This window comes from Athene cunicularia (genome assembly GCF_003259725.1).
Source record: "Athene cunicularia isolate RWA chromosome 20 unlocalized genomic scaffold, athCun1 chr20_part2, whole genome shotgun sequence".
NCBI classification, from domain to species: domain Eukaryota; kingdom Metazoa; phylum Chordata; class Aves; order Strigiformes; family Strigidae; genus Athene; species Athene cunicularia.
Window position 1 is genome coordinate 329,400 of NW_020799126.1, and position 19,459 is coordinate 348,858.

At 48.3% G+C, this 19,459-nt stretch overlaps 1 protein-coding gene across 1 annotated transcript in view; it reads left to right on the plus strand.

Annotated features, from left to right (window-relative positions):
• Positions 1 to 18,408, plus strand: part of NCOA5 (nuclear receptor coactivator 5) — a 22,223-nt gene extending 3,815 nt beyond the window's left edge. The window contains exons 2-10 of the mRNA XM_026862390.1: positions 2,615 to 2,801; positions 3,338 to 3,445; positions 7,389 to 7,455; positions 10,618 to 10,995; positions 11,266 to 11,381; positions 11,533 to 11,659; positions 13,593 to 13,792; positions 15,776 to 16,099; positions 16,461 to 18,408. Of these exons, the coding sequence (XP_026718191.1) occupies positions 2,639 to 2,801; positions 3,338 to 3,445; positions 7,389 to 7,455; positions 10,618 to 10,995; positions 11,266 to 11,381; positions 11,533 to 11,659; positions 13,593 to 13,792; positions 15,776 to 16,099; positions 16,461 to 17,119 (2,142 nt within the window). The 5' untranslated portion in view covers positions 2,615 to 2,638 and the 3' untranslated portion in view covers positions 17,120 to 18,408. The remainder of the gene's footprint in view (positions 1 to 2,614; positions 2,802 to 3,337; positions 3,446 to 7,388; positions 7,456 to 10,617; positions 10,996 to 11,265; positions 11,382 to 11,532; positions 11,660 to 13,592; positions 13,793 to 15,775; positions 16,100 to 16,460) is intronic.
• Positions 18,409 to 19,459: the final 1,051 nt, after the last annotated feature.

Sequence of the window (19,459 nt, forward strand, 5' to 3'; positions counted from 1 at the left end):
GGCCTGGCTACTGGGGGCGCGGCGGGGGGTGGCTGGGAGGCTTCCAGCTCCTCAGCACCCTCCCTTCCAGCGGGGGCTGCCTTTATTTTTTCTGCCTTGCCCAGGAACTTTCTGCAGCATTGTGTGTCGTGTTCCGCTTGTGTCGAGTTAGTTTCAATATCCTTCTTAAGTAGTGTATCACTTTCCGAAGCTGTAGCGCTATTAATAAATAAATTTGGTTTTAAATCAAAGATTTTTAGGGGAATGTGGCTTTAATTAACTTCCAGAGGATTTCCGGGCACATGCAGCTCATGTGGGCTGTCCCGGTGTAGGAACCTGCTCGGCCTGGCAGTCGGTTTTGGAGGGGGGGCGTTGGCGCTGTTAAGCTGCCCCGGTGTGTGGATGGCCTCCGCGGCTGCGTTCACACAAAAAAGATTTAATGTGGAAATTAATTGTCCACCTGGTGTAGCATGCCTACACCAGGGGCAAAAGTAATTTATTCTGGTCTTATGAGTCCTAAATGGCCTTTAACTATGTCATCTACTGAGTGGAAAATGGTGAGAGGCAGTAAATGCTTATACGAAAGTTCTCTGGTAGTTCAACCCGTCTGAGCGTTTGGGATTTATTGCTTTGGTTTGAAAGTGACCTGCTAGTGCAAAGATAGGTCCCTGCTTTCCTTGCTTTTCCTCCTATGGAAAGCTCTTGCACCCTTTTCCCCAGCTGCCCCCTGCTATCCCTACCCCTAAGAAAAAAGGGAATTTCTTATGCTTTTTGTACCGAAAGGCAACATCCTGCCAGCAGCAGTAGGAGTCCTGTTGATGCCTGTTTGCTGTGTCTACACGTGACACCCCGGGACTGTACCTGCAGGTCGCGCTGCCCGAGGAGCCGCTCGCAGGGGCCAGTCCCCAGCCCCGGCGGCGCTCGGAGCCCGGCTGGGGAAGGCCGTGACAGTGGGAACTTGGACGAGATGGGTCTTTCCATGTTTTATAGCCACTTAATCATTTTGGGAGAATTTTGAAAACTTCTTTCCCCTCAAACGATGAGAACTTGAGCTGCAGTAGTAGAACAGAAGAGAAACCCAGTGCTTCCCTACAGGAAAATGGGATGAGATTTAATACTTGTGATGGGGAAGGTAAAACTGTGTGTGTAGATAAACTTACAGGAGGATTGAGGCAAATACAATTACTTTTTTTTTCGATTTTGGTTTGGGTCTTGGGGTTTTTTCCTCCTCCCTGTTCTGGCAGTTCATTTTAAAAAAAGTTTCTTAGACTGGGAGGTGTTCTCTGCCTCCCATCCCTGCAGGGTTCCCTAAAAGCTGGAGAAAAATGATACAAATGTGAAGCTGATTGATCTTAAAAACCAAATTTTATGTCTCAAATCTGGAGTAAATGTATCTTTCATGCCAGTTAACTGCTGTAAAAGTATTTACATAAGACTTTTTAATAGTTTTGGATGTTTGACTTGTTTATTTAGAGATGACTTATAAATTGTGATGAGTATAGGTTACTGTTAGGGAGCATGCTGCTTGTAGGCATCTCAGGACTAACAGCAGAAGTTTCTGTTGATTTACTCAATTTCATCAGCTTTCTTTTTCCAGATGTCTTGCATGTTGTAAACAGAAAATCCCATGCTGCATTCCTGTAGATTAATGTCTAGGAATTATGGCAACTTTATTAAATAGTTTTCAAATTTTCAAGTTCAGCTTGAAAGTTTCAGGGTTTTAAATTTTTTTAAAGCTTCATGTAATGGTGATTTTTATACCAGAAAGTATAATCCTGGGTGGACTTTGCTGGGGTTTTTTGTTAGCTTGGGAGAGTTTATGTTGTTTTTTTATTTGGTGGGGTTTTTCTGAGTTCTTTGGGTAACTTTGTGCGGCAACTATCACTTGCTGCTCCAGCTTTGTCTGCAGTGGTGCTGGTTAAGGAAGAGTTCTGCTGGCCTGGGGGAGAGGAGGTAGCGGTACTGCACTGACGTGGGGTGGTTAAATTCTCAGCTGTGGACCCGCCTTCTGTGGGAGCTGACACCTCGATGGGCATGCAGATGTGTTGTTTCCTAGGGGGCTGAATGAGAAAACTGTTTTCTGGTATCAGAAAGTGAAGATTTCATGTTTGGTGAAGTGATACAGGTGTGGCCACTTAAGAGCATTTAAACAGCACTTCCTGATATCTCAGTCAAAACCTGTACTGAAATATTTGGGTCCTGTTATGCAATGTTGCAATGAGTGTTTCCTTTCTGCTTATTAAAATATTGCATAAATTCCAACACTTCTTAAACTGAACTGGAGAAGTAGATATGACAACAATGGGTGTATTGAAAAGCTTAAAGTTAAGACGTTTTAGTGGAAAATGAGTTTTATTTGCACCTTAGTTTGGAGTTAAACCATTAAAACTTATCTGCAAAATAATTAGGTTTGCTACCTTTCCATGTTACAGACAAGCTCAACCAAAACGCTGCCGTGTACGTTTTTGCCAGACCTCTGTATCCCTTGTATTAAGATTTCTCTGGAGTGAAGTTTGCATCAAGCAGGCCCAGTGGGCTTCTAGTCTGCAAAGCTGCTAAGTTTAATCTTGTTCCAGTTTAATTTTAATGTCATGGATTGAAATTATATACATGGCCATTTTTTTTTTTTGCGAAGAGTTGGATTTGGAACGAAAGCAAAATGGCTCGAGGACGCAAGAGCAATAGCATCAAACAGAGCGACTTCACTAACAGCACCAATCCTCAGGATTTAGAGAGAAGACTTTTTGTCGGCAATTTGCCCACAGACCACATGACTCGTGAAGAAATGGAAGAGATATTTTCAAAATATGGCAAAATCAGGGGTTAGTATATTGTCTTATGCCTTTTTGTGGCTGGGAATTCAGTGAGAAATATAACTTTCATGCTTGTCAAATGCTATTTGATGATTATGAGAGGAATGACTAATGTTGTTCCTGAAAAGTGACCTTTTAATGATAATATTCTCTACCTGCATTTTCTCTGAACAAGTGATTCCTTCAGTACAGCTGAAACGTAATGCATATATATCAGCTATGTCTTATCTTTTGGGGTTGCAGTCTGATTTTTACATTGTTCTTTCAAGTGACTTCATGGTCTCTTAATCAAATCTTGGTCACTTCACAGGCTGTATTTTGGTCACTGCCTTGTCAGAAGGAAGTTGATCTAAGAAATGTATTTCAGAGTCTTTAGGCTCTGCATTTTGATCCTGGCAGATTTGATTTTCCCAGGAAGCTTGCATAGTCATTTCTGGGTAGAGCCCCTTTGCTTGTTCACCTGGTGGGGTTACGCGACAGCCTGGGTGTGGGTTAGTACTGTCCCGTAGTTGTAACCGGTCTTGCCCTGCTGTTAACTTTTCCAGCCCTCAGCATGTACCATGGCTATGGGTTCGTGCAGTATGACCGTCTAGAAGATGTCCAGGCCGCTCTGGACGGTGAGAAGGGTCGCCTTTATAAAGGCTATAGATTAGGTAAGGAAAACTGATCCATGCTCTTCTCCTGACCCCAGCATGCGTTCTAGTAGACAGAGTGCCTTTGTTGTAAAGCTCTCTGGAAAGATCACTATGTGAAACTTGCCTGGCATTAGTCTGAAACCACTTTTTCTAGGTATATATTTGTATTCTGAGTTAGTTATTTGCTCTAAGTGCTGTGTGGTTCATCTTGCCACCTAGGTCTTACTCTGAACTTATTTTTATGTGTTAGTATTTGAAAAGCTCTATTGCCCTGTGCAAGAAACTGTTCAACATGTAAGCCCTGAGAAGTGGTCATTGAAACCTCATGCACATAGTCTTAAAAATATTTGTAAGCCAAATTTCAGGTTCAGAGGAATTGGCCACAGCGCTTAGCAGCTTGTTAGATGAGTAATCTTAACTTGTTTTTTTTTTTCACATGCGAAATCAATCTGTAAGTAGTGCTATAAATACTGGATGCTTTAAAAAGGCCATTTTCATCAAGATGAAAATAATTCAGCTAAATATGCTGGGAGCAAACTTAAACAGAAATGAATGCTTAGAAATGTAAAGGTAATCTATTAAATGCAAGCAAAAAAATTACCTTTGGAGTAAGCCTGTGCTAATTTGAAGAAAACCATTTTGACTTAGAAAGGCATGAAAGGAGCAATAAATAATAACTTGTGGGAAGGTGCATGTACAGTAACAAATACAGGCCTGAAGGTGGAAATGGAAGCAAATAGACCAGGAGGGTAGAAGGATACAAGAAGAAATTACAGCTAGCATTGTCTAAGTCTAGAAGCTTAAGCAGGTACAGCTGCGGTTGTTTTAGAGGCTAAGGAGTAGCTGTCTGGAAATGGTAACATTTCTAACTGGGAAGGACCACCTAGTCCTCAGTTAACATTTCTGCTGTCTACTTTTGAGGAGGCAGAAGGTTTCTTAATATCATTTCCATTTCACTAGCAAAAAAAAAAAAGTAAAACAGCAGCTACCAAAACTAGACCTCTCAAAATTAATTCTAACCTCTATGAGAATCAGTGAGGTGAGGACCTGCCTGGGCTGTTAATGTTGTTTTTCCACAAGCCTTGGAAAACTAGGGAGTTTCCAGGGCTGGAGCAGAGTGCTGCCGGTGTGCCAGCAGGCAGCCTAAGTGGGCTGAGCCTGGCATCAGCCCCCAAGACCAAAGGGATGCTTTCACCTGACTCTCCCTCGCTGAGAAGGGGATTCGTGCCACTCAAAACAAATCCCGTCAAACTCACTCTTAGGATGCTGCAAGTTTCATGGCTGACAGTGGCAGTGTTGATGTAAGACTTCTCTAAGATGTTTGATTTGATTAAGAAGCTAGAACAATGAAAAACGACATAGGGTGAAATGGATTTCAGATGAATCTCAGTGTAACGTAGATGGAATTGCTCAGTGCTTTGAGTGGTGCTCTGGAAAAATTGATTCCCGGCCATGCAGTGCTTTTATAAGTGACTTGGAAAGAAAACACACAATCGTGTTAAAAAGAGAATGAAATAATGAAGATTGAGTCACTGATGGTGAAATGACCTGGACTTCTTCTTAAGCTGGGTGCAGGCAGAACTGAGCTTTCAGTAAAGCCAGAAGGGCAGATCTGTGCCCAGGAAGAGCTTTCGCCACCCCTAGGTTTGTGAGCAGGGAGGTTTTGGTACCTGTGGGTTTTGCTGCTCGAATATTGTGTTCAGTTCTGGTATGCCTGGTTCAAAAAGGATCATGCTGAATTGGAGAAGCCTCAGAAAAACCTGAAGAAGGCTTAAAAAGTTGAAGAACAAGCCCTAGCAAAAGCTTCAAGATAAAGGAGTGATGTGATGTGTGTGTTACAGACCTGGAGATGAGTGAGTTTTAATCTAGTAGGGTTAGGTCTGACAAGTCCTTAAATGGAAATAAATAGTTTTCTTTAACAGCAAAGTAATTTGCTTCTGGAATAATTTATTGGAGCTTTGGTGGTTTTTGTGCTTGGAAGACTTTTAAATTGGAATTGGATCTTTTGCTAAAAAATAATCTCTAATTCAATGTCACTGCTGCACTTGAGATAGGAATTGAGAAACTTTTGTCACGTGTTTATTCAGAAGGTTACACTGTATGAGTGCAGTGGCCTCGTCATCTCAAAATCCTACAGGACAGAAGACTTTTTTTCTTTTCTTGGAAGCTTTGTCAGTGTTCAAGTACTTAACCTGTAAATGCTGTTGGCATTAAATAAAACATTATTAAATCTCTTCATTTGGCACAAGAGAAGGATCCCTGTCAAAGGTGTTTTTCTTCTAGTAAAATATTTTTGTTCAGTTTTAAATACATTATTTTTTAATTTGAAAGAAATGTATGGTATTGAGTGTAAAAAATCATAATAGGTTTTTATAATGGCATCTTAAAACAAAATAAAAATAATTTTAAACCAAAGAAAGCAGATAATGTGTTGCTTAAAGATAACACTTGACTTTAAGGGGCGGGGGGGGAAATTCTCAACCAAAAAATAAATGCAAGAACAGTTGCTTCAGTTATGCAGTCTGAGTATTAAATAGAATTGCTAATAATGCAATAAGGTAAAAGTATTTGGGAGAGTTTAACTCCAGTGTTGCATTATACTAATACTTCCACAAATGCATAGAAGTGTTTTCGTATCTTTAATGAGTAAAATGATGTAGGGAATAAATGCTTATCAAGTTTTGTCTGTGACAGTAGACAGCATGGCTGTATTTGACCCTGGAGACTGCTTTGTGCTCCTGTAGCCGTTGTTACGCTGCATTTGTAGTTAAGGTTCAGATTGTATTTGCTTCTCTCACCCCCCAAAAAAGAGAGCGTGCTGCTTATTGATTGACAACAAGAACAAAAATTAGAACTAATCCCTTAATTCTAATTTTAATCTTGAAAGTAATGAAGGGTAGTTTGGGAAGTTACAGAAGATGTTAAGGCTGAGTCTGCCCAGAGACACTGGCATGTTTATTCTCTTGCAAGAGCTTTGAGGGTAGTTACTGTAAATAATAAGTTTTAATTGTTGATAGATTATCAGGGAGCAGATAAGACCTAGGTTTGTTTTGTCCTTTTCCTTAAAAGGCTCTGAGAATAAAACATCCCAAGTCATTTCTGTTTGTTCTTGCCCCCCTCCAGTGTGTTATTTCATCCGCAGTCAGCTGCTATCCAAGGTTTTGTTTCTTCACAGTAGAACAATACGGGCCCCTGCCACTTTTGGGCAACTTCACTTTTTCTGGTGGAGGACAAGACTCTTGTTTCTTCAGCTCTCTTACTTCTTTGTATTTCACTTCATGGTGTTTTTCATGGAAATGCTCAGAAGCCAACCAATTTTCAAATTTCTGATCTGTGGCATCAGTTTGCATCACATTAACAGTGGTGTTTTGAATGCACCACACTGACTTTATAAGGAGCTTGTGCTTCGGGCTCCTCGGATCCCGTTCCCTCAGTGGTGGAGGCTGTACAACTTAACGGTGCAGCAGTCCCTTGAAGGCAGTTGCATGTGCCACTTGAGAACCCTTGGATTGTTTTCAACAAGGGTAGCGGCATGCGCCATTGATCAGGACTGGCTGCGAACTTAAGACTGTGCTGGCCATCAGCTTCTGTTCCTGGAGGTTTTCAGACTCTGCTTTTTCTCCTAGAGTCCATGAGTCGCTTTCTGCTCGCTCATAGACTGCAGAAGAAAGAGGTTCTCTTGTGGAACGAAGAGTCTGGATGTAGGCCTGAACGTAAAGGGTTAAAACTTCACCCAAGCTGTCCACCCTATTTTGAAGTCAGAGAAATCCATGAAAATTTCATTATGCTGTACTATCTAAACTTAATAAAAAAATTGTCAAAGTGACAATGTCTCCCTGCTGAATGGATCTTCTTGCACCATCTGGATGTTGTTGAGCTTAAGTTGCTTTCATTTAAATTGTGTTGATGATCTTTTTTTTGTTCCATAGCATTGAACAGATGGGTTGATTATTCTTTACAGATATTAAAAAAGCAGTGGAAAGAAGAAATATGAATAAGGCTTCATCAAGGTCCAGTCCGGCACGAAGGTAAAGTACCTGGAAGCAGTGAGTTGTACTAGGAAGGTCAGGCTTTTAGGGCGTGAGCCCAGCGGCCTGTGCTAAATGTCTGTGTCTCTTCCCTACCGCTGCCTCCCCAGTCAAATGGAGACGCTCACGCCAGACAGTCGGGACGTGGCTGCTCCTGCTCCGAGAGCCCTTCTGGCACTGACACCTCGGGAGGCACGAGGGGAGCCTCGTGCCTGCTGCTGTTACTACAGCTAAGCGTTATGTTTTGCAGCACAGGTTGTAAGTCTTGTGAGGAAGAATACGCTTGACATTTGCTCCTGCCTCAAGTATCAGCGAAGCCAAGGCGTGTCTGGAGAACGCGGAGGGGCTGTGGCATTCCCGGGGCCGTGCTGCGGGGGACCTTGGGATCTTGCCTCTTCCCGTGTCAAAAGCCTCCAGTGCTGAAATGTGGTTGGAAAAGAGCGTGTGAGCGAAGCACGAGGCAGAGCAGACATTTCTATTGCTCTGTCTGCCTGCGCCTGTGGTCTGCATGGGAGCACTGTGTACCCACAGCCTCTGGCACCCCCCTCGGTGGGCTCCCCCTGCAGCTCCTGCGCTGCCTCCGCACCAGCTCCAGGCAAGTGGAGAGGACTCAGCCTGTCCTGCTGTAGGAAGACAGCGTCGGGTCCCTTTCCATGGCGTCACTAGGGAGCGCACGAGGCCGTGGCTGTGTTTGGGGCAAGGCCTGCACCCTCTGTGCTGATACTGTAAAGCTTTCTGTGTGAAGGAGCATTGCTTGTTGGACCTGAAGGTAATCAAGCTCTCACGTGTCTGGTGTGCTCTGCTAACTTGACCGGTTAAATTACCAAAAATGAGGAAAAAGTGCAACCAGCAAGACATCTACCACCAGAAAAACAGAGAATGAGTGGCTGCAGTTCTTGGCATCATCTGGGTCTTTTGTATGTGCTGCACTTGCCCCGCACGGGGCCGAATGCACTCATGGGCACCCGCACTGGGTATTGGGCCCAGGAAACGCTTCGAGCCCGTGGCTGGGGGTTCCCATTACAGATGTGGCGTGTCCTGGGCAGCGCCAGGAGCGCGTGGTGCTGGCAGGAGGACCATGAGCACACTGCGAGTACCCGGCCGCAGGCACTGGTAGCACGTCTTTGGCCTCAGGTGCTGCAGGGGGGTAACACCCGAGCGCTGGTCCTCGGACCGCGGGTGGTGGCACTGGCCCTGAGGCACCCCCCTGTGCCCGGCAGCGGGCGCCCACCTGACAGGCCCGGGGAGCGCTGGAGGCAGCACTACCTCCATGGCTGCCGAAGGCTTTGGTGCCACCGCGCCGGGCGCGAGCCCGGGCTGGCGCTGCAGACGCCATGGCTGTCCTGTGCCAGCCCCGGGCATGGCTGTGGACGACGGGCCCTGGACCCAGCTGCGGGCCCATGAGCAACGGCTGCGTGTGGAGCTGCAGGAGCTGGGCCCTGGAGCCCGAGGTGCGGAAGCAGAAGCTGCTGTGCCTTCGTGCTGCCTCTCCACAAGCAGCAGGGCAGCGACACAGGTGTGAGAGCGGAGGGACCCGGGCCACATCGGTGATTCTGTTGCAGTTGTGCACGGTTCATTCTAGATCCTTTTGTCTCTGCAGATAATGACTGTGGCCTGTTCTGGTCACCCCTACTCCAGCTGGAATAAATGTCATATGCCAAACAATTACACTGCATCTGGCTGTTTTGCTCTATAGTCCTACAGCTACAGAGAGATCAGTTACTCGGTATCCATCAGAGCAGATCGGACCCTCTGCTGAGCTGCTGCCATTGTTCACTGTAGGCTGGGGGAAGGGGGCAATGACATCTCTCATGGGATGTGGTTTCAGTACAGATCACAAACAGGAGGCTGAGGGAGTTCACACTTGTTTGTGCACAAATAGTGTTTCTTTTATAGGAGGCAGCTCTATATGCTCTTGGCGGCAGCTCTGTAGTTTGTCCCAAGATCTGTTTTGTGTCTGACACAAAGCCAGAGTCTGCCAGCCTTCCCCTGAGCCCTGGCACAGCTGGGTGTCTGACCCCCAGGGTCCATGCACGGGCGCTGCACCTTCGTCTCCTCACTATCTGCTCCACGTGACGCCAACCTGGGGCACCTCCGAGCCGCTGCTCTCCCTATTCTCTTGGCTGACCACTCTGTGAGCACGCTGCAGGGGAAGCAGGCTTCTGTTCTGCTTATCTGCCATTAACTAGATTAGGCTGGTAGAGGACTCTCAAAGTCTGTCAAGTTTTGGAAATAAAAAGGTTGAAAAAGCTGGAGTTTTCACCTGACAGGGGAAAGATGATTCCAAACACATGAAGCTCAGTGCTTTCTCTGCAAAATTTTTTTGTTTGGCTTAGACTACAGTGAAGTTACGGTTTTTGCTAAAAAAAAAATAAAAATATACAACCTGGGAAAAGGCGAAGACTGGAATGTTATTCTTCCTTGCCTCTGAAGACAGTGCAGTGCAAAGTCTGAGTGAGGTGGATCGTTCAGATATGACCGAGAAGCCTGTCGCTGCTGAGGATGTGGTGCTGGTTGGGTTTAGCACCCTCTTAACATGGGGCATCATAAACATAAGACTGGCTTTCTGTGGGAACTATCCCTTCAGATCCAGGACACGGCGCTAGCTGTCACTGCTCTCTGCCAGCAGCACAAACCAACTGCAACGTGGAACCAACAGCGTCTTTCATCACAACAAGCTCCTTTTTTAATCATATGCCAAAACAAATTATTTCAGGTATTCTGCTGTCATTAACTAGTGAATTCACTGGATCCCTTGAATGCTCCTGGCTATTGCATATTTGTGGGTGTTACAGCACCTTGAATTCTCTCAAAAGAATTTGCAAAAGCATGTTTGATAGATGATCTGTGCATGAGACTGGAGGTCTTGAAATGGCAGTTTCTGAGGTGCCTGTTCACTTCCACAGGTGCTCTACACTTTTAGGGATGCTCCATTAAGGAGATTTCTGGGTCTTGTTTAACTGTGATAAACATTAAAATTAAGAAGCTTCTCTGGGCTGCTTCAACAAGTATGGTTTTTGGGCAATTCTTGCTGTTGTGGGATAAGAGGGAGGATTCAGCTGCTGAGAGAAGGGTCTCTTTGGCACCTCAGGTAAGAGAACTGGGGATAGCCATGCTCCTGTCGTTAGCAGTCTAATGGAATTTCCCTGATGTTTTCCTCAGAGAACCATACGCCTACGGGGATGGCCGTGACGCCAGGCGCGACCGCTCCCCTCTTCGGGGGAGCCCACGGAGAGACCCCAGAGATGGCAGGGATGGTAGAAACGGGCGAGATTCCAGAGACACTCGAGACATTCGAGCCAGGGACATGCGTGACGCCAGAGACCACAGGGACCCACGGGACCTGCGAGACCCACGGGATATCAGGGATCCGAGAGACTTGCGGGACCCTCGTGACATTAGAGACCTTCGTGACCCACGGGAACCGCTGTATGATAGATACAGGGATCCATGGGACGTGAGAAATCCACGGGACATGAGGAATCCGCGAGACGTGAGGGATCCGCGGGATATGAGAGACCCTCGGGACCCCATGTACAGGTAATCTCCACGGGACTCTCTTTGCCAACACGTTTTTTATGGTTCTTGACTCTGTGGCTGCGCTGGTGTGAGTGGTGTCGGGTATTTAACGTAAGGAGATTGCTCTGCTTGGGGACGGTTGGGTGCCCGCTTTGTGTCTTGTGTGGGGCAGGTGGGCACTTCAGAAACTAAACTTGGGGAAGGTCTGCGTGTGACACGTTACACATGAGAGTTACTGCCCGAGGTTGTGCCAGAGCGTGGAAACCCTTGCTTCTTCTGTACATGTTGCAGACGAGATGATGGTTATGACCGTTACCTTCGCCTCGAAGACTACTATCGGCGGAAGGATGACTCTTACTACGACCGTTACAAGGAGCACTTCGATAGAGCACCGGTGAATTCGGAAGGTGAGCGCCTGTAGCATTTTAAGGGGCAGATCCCCATTCTCCCTCTGGGAGGGTGTGGGAGGCACCCACAGTGCCGAGCGTGTTGTGTTCGCTGGCACTTAGAGCAGGTCCAGAGGAGGTTATTTGCTCTGTCCCCGTGGCTTGCTTTCAGACCGTCTGAAGCGTGAGGAGCGGCGCCGGGAGGAGCTATACCGTCAGTACTACGAGGAAATCAAGAGACGTTTTGATGCAGAGAGACCTGTGGATTGTTCTGTGATAGTGGTGAATAAGCAGACAAAGTAAGAAAATAGTTATGATCAATTTTTTTATTGCATGGTAGAAGAGGATGGAATTAAACTTGGTCCTGCCTTGAGGCTGTTTGTCTTACAGGGTGCTCTCAAGCCACGTGGCTTTAGAGCCCTCAGAAAGCTACAGCTCCTGCTGCTGTTCTGGGAATACGTGTTGATAAGCTGGAGAAATGTTGAATCTTGTGCTTTACTTTACTTTCCTTCTTGTCACCTATCACTTCCTTCTCCTGATGCTTTCTACCTACTCTCCCTATCAGCCTACGGTTGTGACAGGTTGTAGTGGCCCATACTTGTTGGCTGAATGACACAGAGCTGTATTAATCTGTGTCAACCAGCAGGTAGTGCAGAGCAGTCGTGGGGGTGTTTGTTTCAGAGCTCCCGTCAGGTCGGTTACTAGGCCAATACCAGCCATTACTGTTAATCCAACGTGCAGGAAGTATAAAACCCCTGCTGGAAGTAGTCGTGTCTGCTGTCAGGAGCATGTGTGAGCAGCAGCCAGGCCAATCTCAGGTGGCAGTTGGAACGCTTGCTGAGGTAATGGGGTACCTATGCCTGGTGTGGCGGGAGGGGGCTGTCACGATGGCACCGCTCTGCTGTCCGTATCTTCACAAATAAACATACTGAAGAATAGCAAATATGTAAATAAAGCATAGATCTGTCTTGGAGTCTGAAGAAAATGTTTGTCAAGGGGAAATTTAAAGCTGTCTTAGTCCTTTGGAAGAAAGATCAAGAGTTGCTTTTATTTAACTTTGCTGTATTTGTGAGTCAGAGCTGACACTCGCCTGATCCAGTGGTAGAAGACAGCGCAGGAAATCGGAACAAGGGAAGTGGGGAAACTAGAAATAAGTTTCTGGTGTTTGCTTTTAGTGGAGTTGATTATCTATTGGAACAGATCTTGAAAGGAAATATTAGATTCTTTATCCCTTGGTGACTAAAAGTCTTTGGAAGATACTCTAATAGACCACAAGTTGTTGTACTTGATGCAGGGAGAATTTTTTTGTACAGGAGGATCAGCTTAATGTCCTAAGGAATTGTTTTGGTCTGTAACAGCTACAAACCTAAAGAGCAGGAGCACGTTAATAAATCTTGGGTATTGAATCATTGATGTCACCTGCTATAGACCTCTTGAAAGATGACTCCCAAATGACTTAGATACTTGGAAATCCTTAAAAAGATAGCTGGCAGGGGGGAGCAGTTTTAGTCATCATTACAGTGTTCACATCCAAAGACGGTAAACTGAACCTCTCTCAAAAGGTGTGGGTGCACGCAGACTGGATTTCTCAGAGTGCACACGCAGCCTGGACTGCGGCTGTGGTACTGAGTGTGGTAAGCTCAAAAAAAGATTTGAAGACTTCAAGCTCAGCCGTGCGAGCTGTGGTTTGTGCTTGGAAGGGGAAGTCTGCAGGAGAGTGGATACAGGAACTGTGGATCCGTAGATGCTGTGTTAGTGCTGGGTTAGACAGGCAGCAGCTGGTGGAACAGAAGAGCAGGACTAAGGAATAAGGTGCATTTGAACAGTTGACAGTGAACGTAGCACAAATATCTGACTTCTGTAGGTTGGCTGCTCTGCTGTGTACCCCTTAGATCTCTGTAGGCATAAATTACCTCACTTAATGAGTTTAAACACATTTATGTGTAAACAAATTTGTAATAGTGTAAATCCCTTTGCAAACACTCTGTTTCTCAGCTAAGCTAAGGCTTGATTTGTAATTTATTTCAGTTAAACTGAAATGACTGATTCATATCAAAATAAGGGCTTTTATATGATTGTAATGAGATTGCTTTAATACTGTCCTGTTAAACATTATGTAGTTTGGCAAGCCGTCAGGAAAGTGAATCTGCGATGACGGAGAGGGTGAACGTGCCAGGGATTCTGTTCTGTATGTGACTGACTTGTTAAACTGCTGGCTTTGCTTTGTGGTAGGGACTACGCGGAGTCGGTGGGGCGGAAGGTGCGGGATCTGGGCATGGTAGTGGACCTGATCTTCCTCAACACAGAGATGTCGCTGACGCAAGCCCTGGACGACGTGAGCAGAGGAGGGTCTCCCTTTGCCATTGTCATCACCCAGCAGCATCAAGTCCACCGCTCTTGCACTGTTAACATCATGTTTGGCACCCCGCAAGGTACCGCACTCCCCGTGGGCTCTGGAGCTGTGCGGTCGCTCTGAACCTCTCAGCGCGCTGCTCTGCGACTGTCCAGCAGTCAGCAGGACAGAGTTCATCCTTGCTGTGACATAAGTAGTTATTAAGGACTTGACACCGTATCATAAATGCGACTATTGTTACTTAAAAGCTTCTGTAATACTTTATTTGTCCTTTGTCAAAGGACTGTAATTTCTGCTGAGAGGGAGTTTCAGCTGTGTTCTTGGCACCTAACATCACCAGCCTTTGCACCTCGGGGCAAGCCATGAACACCAGCTCTAGAAATGACTCCACTGCCTTGGTAGATTTCTGAGTAATACCAGTCCGACCTCAGTTTATCACTTTTTGCTCTCAAAGGAGTGTGTTTGGAACGTGACAATTTACAGGATAGATTTTGGAAGCAAATGTGATTTAAGGAGGAGAGTAAGGATAGTGTATTCGGTCAGGGTAAAGATCTGGTCCTGAAACTGGGGAGAGTTATAAAAAGAACTATCAAGTGATGGGGTATGCGTGCTCCACCTTCCTAACGCCGTTTACGCTTGTCGAATCACTTTCCATCTCGGGGTGTGACTTGGTGGTTGCTAGTGTGAGGGTGGGTGTAGGGATTAAAAAAACGTCTGCAGAATGTGATCTCAGCAGCCTTTTGCTCTGCTCGTGGGCCTGTTCACACACTGTTTACAGAGGTGACTCGTTCGACCACAGTTGAGCTTTCAAAGGTTGTTTCTCCCTCACTGTGTTCCCAAGTGGTGCTTTGTGATGTCCGGGGGAGCGAACTCCCGAGGGCACAGGCACTGGTGTCTGGTGCTCACTGGCTGAGGAGCCCGGTATCTTTTAACATGAGATGCAGATGTGATCAGAGGGTTCCCTCTTTTCCTGCAGAGATACAGCTCATGCATATTTTCACTGGGCTTCCCACTGCCCTTGGTTTTAATTCACAACTCTGTTGGTCTTAATACCCCTCCTCCCGCTAAGGCGTCTCCTCTTCTTGACTGGATCCAACGGTGTATCAGATCTGATAAGAACCCTGGTTATTAGCTCATCCACAGCTCTTTCTAGAGATCAGATATGCTCACCTGCTCCACACGCAGCCACCTTTCCGTTCATGTCAGGTTCAGGGAATTCTTTTGCAACTTGGGCAAAGCATAATGTTAAAATGGACCCCAGTTTCCTGAGGAGGAGGGTGGCAGGATTCGATGTTCTGTGGGTCTGGGAAGTTCCCAGAGCTCTGGATGCTTTTTGGAAGGTAAAGCCTCTTCTGATCTCCCTGCTTAAATCTGTGTTCAGAGGAATGTTTGCCTGCATGCTTCGTGAGGTGGAAATAATGACCTCAGAAACTTTAAAAGACAACTGAAAAAAAAGCCCCAGCCTTGTCATTGACCATTGGTCGTTGTATCGTGGAAGAACCTGATGGCTGGTTATTGCCCCAGAGCCGTGAACATGAGCAGCAGGGTGACTCGGAGCCAGTGCTCCCTCCCTCCCGTCTCCTGCGTGCACACACCTGTGCTAAGGCACCGGCAGTGCAGAACCAACGTGTTCCCTCCCATCGCTGCCCTCCCTGGGAGGCTTTAGCGGCCTCCAGAGGGACGTTTGGGCTCTGTGCAAGGGTTTAGCAGTGGAATGGCTGGAACTGTCTCCTCTAGGAGCACCGAGGATCTATGTGAGAGGTAGAGGGAGCTGCTTTCCCTTTTAGGGGGCTGAGAGGCAAGAGGGGTGTTTCCCGGGCTGACAGGGTGTCTCAGAGCGCTGGGCTCTGGAAGGAGAGGGCGGCCTCGCTGGGCGGTAGCCTTGAGCCTCCTGTCGCCTGAGGAAGTGAACTGTTACCGTGTGCCCGGGCAGGTGCCCGGGCCCAGCCTTGCGATCCCAAAGCGCTGCCCGCCTCTGGGCGAGACGCGCTGGGGTGTGTGAGGCCAGGTAGCGCCCGCGAGCGGCACCTGGTTCGCTTAAAGCGTTTTTTTCCTTGCGCAGAACACCGCAACATGCCCCAGGCTGATGCCATGGTGCTGGTGGCACGGAATTACGAGCGCTACAAAACGGAGTCACGGGAGAAGGAGCGTGAGGAGATCGCCCGGCAGGCGGCTAAGATGGCAGATGAGGCTGTTCTGCAGGAGCGGGAGCGCCCACCCCCCGTGGAGGAGGGTGTCAGAGGAGGGCACCCTCCGGGCATCCAGACCCTCCTGAACCTGCTGGCAGACAATCGCTACCTGACTGCTGAGGAGACTGATAAAGTCATTAATTACCTGAGAGACCGGAAGGAACGGCTGCTGAGGGGCAGCACTGATTCTCTGCAGGGTGAGTGTCTGTTATTCCTACGGTTTGTGGCCCCTCTGGGCTGGGGCATGAAAATGGCCCGGGATTGCAGAGGAGTCCTGGTGTCGTAGCTTCCACACACAGCACCTCATTTTGAGGTGGACGTGTCCTCTGGGAGTCCTGAGGTGGTTCAGATCTTTCATACTGGATCCTCTCAGGGAAACCTCGGGACTGCCGTAACCGCTTTGCCTGCTGCACAGCAGCAACAGTTGTACGAGTGGTTTGGGTCAGAGGGTGGGTCGTCACTGATGCTTGTGTCTTTGGAAGCTGCTTCACTGGTTTTTGTCAGGTGCCCCTTCAAGGGCATTTGCAGAGCTTTAACCCTCTTTCCTTTCCTTCCCAGCACCCATGTCAAGACAGTCTTTGGGGGCACCTTCAGGATCATCTCTGGGTAGTCAGTCCAGCCTTCCAAGCTCTCAGGCTCATCAGGGTTCACAGCCTCTGGTCTCTGCTCCTTCTGTTCCAGTCTCCTCTTCTAATCCTCAGCAGGAGCTTCAAGCAAAAATCCTCAGTCTCTTCAACAGTGGGGCGGCTGCAGCAGCAGCTGCTGTAGCAAACAGCAGCTCTGCAGCCTCTGCAGGCACTTCGGGCAGCACTCCCAACCAGAACTTTGCTAACATGGGCAGCAGTCAGGCCCGGTCAGCACAGATGAGTGCAGGAAATTTAAACCAGGCTCAGCAGAGATTGCAGACTCCAAGCGCACCGATTCCTGCTCTCCCAGGCCCTTCAAGAAATGCAGGTCCAAGACCTGGAGCCCCTCCACAAGCTCAGTCGCTCTACGGTCAGCACCAAAATCGCCTCCCTGCGCCTGGCAACGTCCCTGCGCAAAGGCCGGTGTCTTCTGGTATCAACTTTGACAACCCCAGCGTGCAGAAAGCCTTGGACACCCTTATCCAGAGCGGTCCTGCGCTCTCCCACCTCGTGAGCCAAACCGTGGCCCAGGGGCGAGCGGGGTCCTCGGCCCAGCAGCCGCCGATGGGCTCCTACCAGCGGCACTACTGACGCGGAGCCGCCCTCTCCCCTTCCCTCCGCCATCCCACAGCTGCAGCCGCCCAGCCCGTCCCCCCTGACCCGGGACAAGTGCCCCTGGGTGTGCGCGGCCTTGGCTCCGAGCGCGTGCCCCCGCGGGCTGGCGCTGCCCCCGCACTCGCTCTGCCCAGCTGGGGGGGTCTGGATGAGCACGCTCTGTTTTCTCAGCAGCAGACGTGCCCAGGGCCGCTTCTTCGCACGGTCGTTCAGTCCGGCCCCAGCAGCCTGCAGGGACCGTCCTGCAGTTTCCTCACTCCCAGGAGCTGGGGCAGCTTCTCGCTGTGGGCACTGTCTGGTCTCACTGAACAGTCTTAGGGTAGTTTTAGGTCTGGGGTTTGAGGAAACAGGGCTGACCAGAGCGGTGCACTGACGGGGCCTTCCAGGAGACTCACTGATTTGGAATGGGCACGATTTTCCTTTAGATTTTTTTTTTTATTTCTTTGTAACGGCATATAAGCCAGGTGGGAAGTACAGTGGCAGTGCCCGCAGCTGAACTCGTCCAGCGTGCGCCAGGCACAGCTCAGCAGCCCAGGCCCTGCCGGCCGGCCCCCCGCCCCGGGCTGGACGGAGTGTGCCGGCAGGGTGAGGCGGGGGAGCTCCCACCCCACCCCGGAGCTGGCAGCTTTCCTCTGAGTGCCGTGCCAGGTCTGAAACACGAGAGCTTCCAGCCAAGGCAGGGATTTCAAACGGTCTGTCAGTTTTCCTACACTGAGTAGTCAGTGTTAAGATCAATCTGTTAAATTTGGCTTATAAATTCCCTTCTCTTACAACCTTGCTTCGGGATGGTTGGTGACTGTAGCCCAGTGGCTCCAGGGCAGCCACGCTGGTGTGCCGGGGGCCCTCCCTGGGGTACCTGCACCCAGCGGTGAACGTCCCCCCCTGGAGCCTTCATCTCGCTGTCAAGCCATGTTCTGTCCAGCTAAGGTGGAGAGGCAGTGCCAAGATGCAATACCCATAATTTTATACATTTTTTTTTTCAACACTTCAGTAGCTGCAGTGGACAGTTGAGTGGAAAATCGGGCAGTGATTCTTCACTGTGTTTTTAACCAGTAACATACTTTGATACCAGAACACAGAACATCTTCCAGCTCTGCGGCCCCCCAACACGGCTGCTTTGGAGTCTGTGGAGAACCAAACGAAGCTTAGCAAGCAGTGTTCTCGGAGAGAGGAGTTTCTTTGTCCCAGGTGGTTTGTGTTGTAACATTTTTTTTTTCTCTGTGCTGTTAATAAGAGGATGTTACTTTCTAATAAAAAGGCAGGAAAAACGTTTTGTTGCATTTTTGACACTTGAGAACTGAGTACCGCCTGACACATCCCGCTGCTGCTCTCGCTGCCTGAGGGAACTGTGCCGCCCCTCGCGGTCCTGGGAGCCATTTTGAAGCACCTTACGGGGGCTCGTTCTCAGGGGGTGGACGCGGGTGGTCTCGGGCAGAGCCGGGGGCAGGACCCCTGCAGGAGCGTGTGGTGGGGCTGGCGCAAGGGCCCGACCCCCCCGGCTGCCGCAGGGGCTGTGCTGGGACCAGCAGCCCTGGCCCGGGTCCGGCTGCGGCTGCTGCCCGATGCAGCCCGGAATTGCCGGGAGTCTGTCTGTCACCTTTTGTCAGGTCCCTTTTTCTGGTTCAACAGCCCTGCGGACAGGTAAAGCAGCTCTGCTGGGGGGGGCAGAGATTCGTGGGAGCTGCGGCGCTCAGGAGAGGCTGTTCCTCGCCTGATTTTTGATTCCTCTGCAACCTGCTGCTCCCTCTCGGGGCCTGCTCCTTGTTACAGAAACAGGAGCAGCCGAGGGGGAGACAGCTGCGGAGACCCTGACGCAAGTGAAAACTCCCCATGCAAGTAGTGAAGGGTGTAATAAAATCATTTATTGCATTTTGTGCAGACAGGAGTCTAGAAAAATGAGTACAGTGAAAGCAGTAAAGCATTAACAGGGAGCATTCAACAGCCGAGGAGCCACTCCTCCATTAATACCTGCACAGAAAACACAGGGGCTGTACTGAGGCGGCCTAGTGCACGATACTGAAACACTCACAGAAATTAAATGCAAGCCTAATACTCTTTTTTTTTTTTTTCCTTTTTTTGGGGTTTGTAACTTGTTTTATTTACAAGGTTTTAAACTTAATTGCATTGCTCTGCACACAGATTCTCTAAAACACAAAGCATACTAGGTCACTACATGTCTATTGAAATATTGCACTCGAATAAAAGTCACTTGAATGGACGTAGAACATCTAGCTACGGTGATTAAAAGATTATTGAATGAACCGACTTCGTGATAACATTCATAACAAATATATTGCACATGTAGCACAGAAAGTG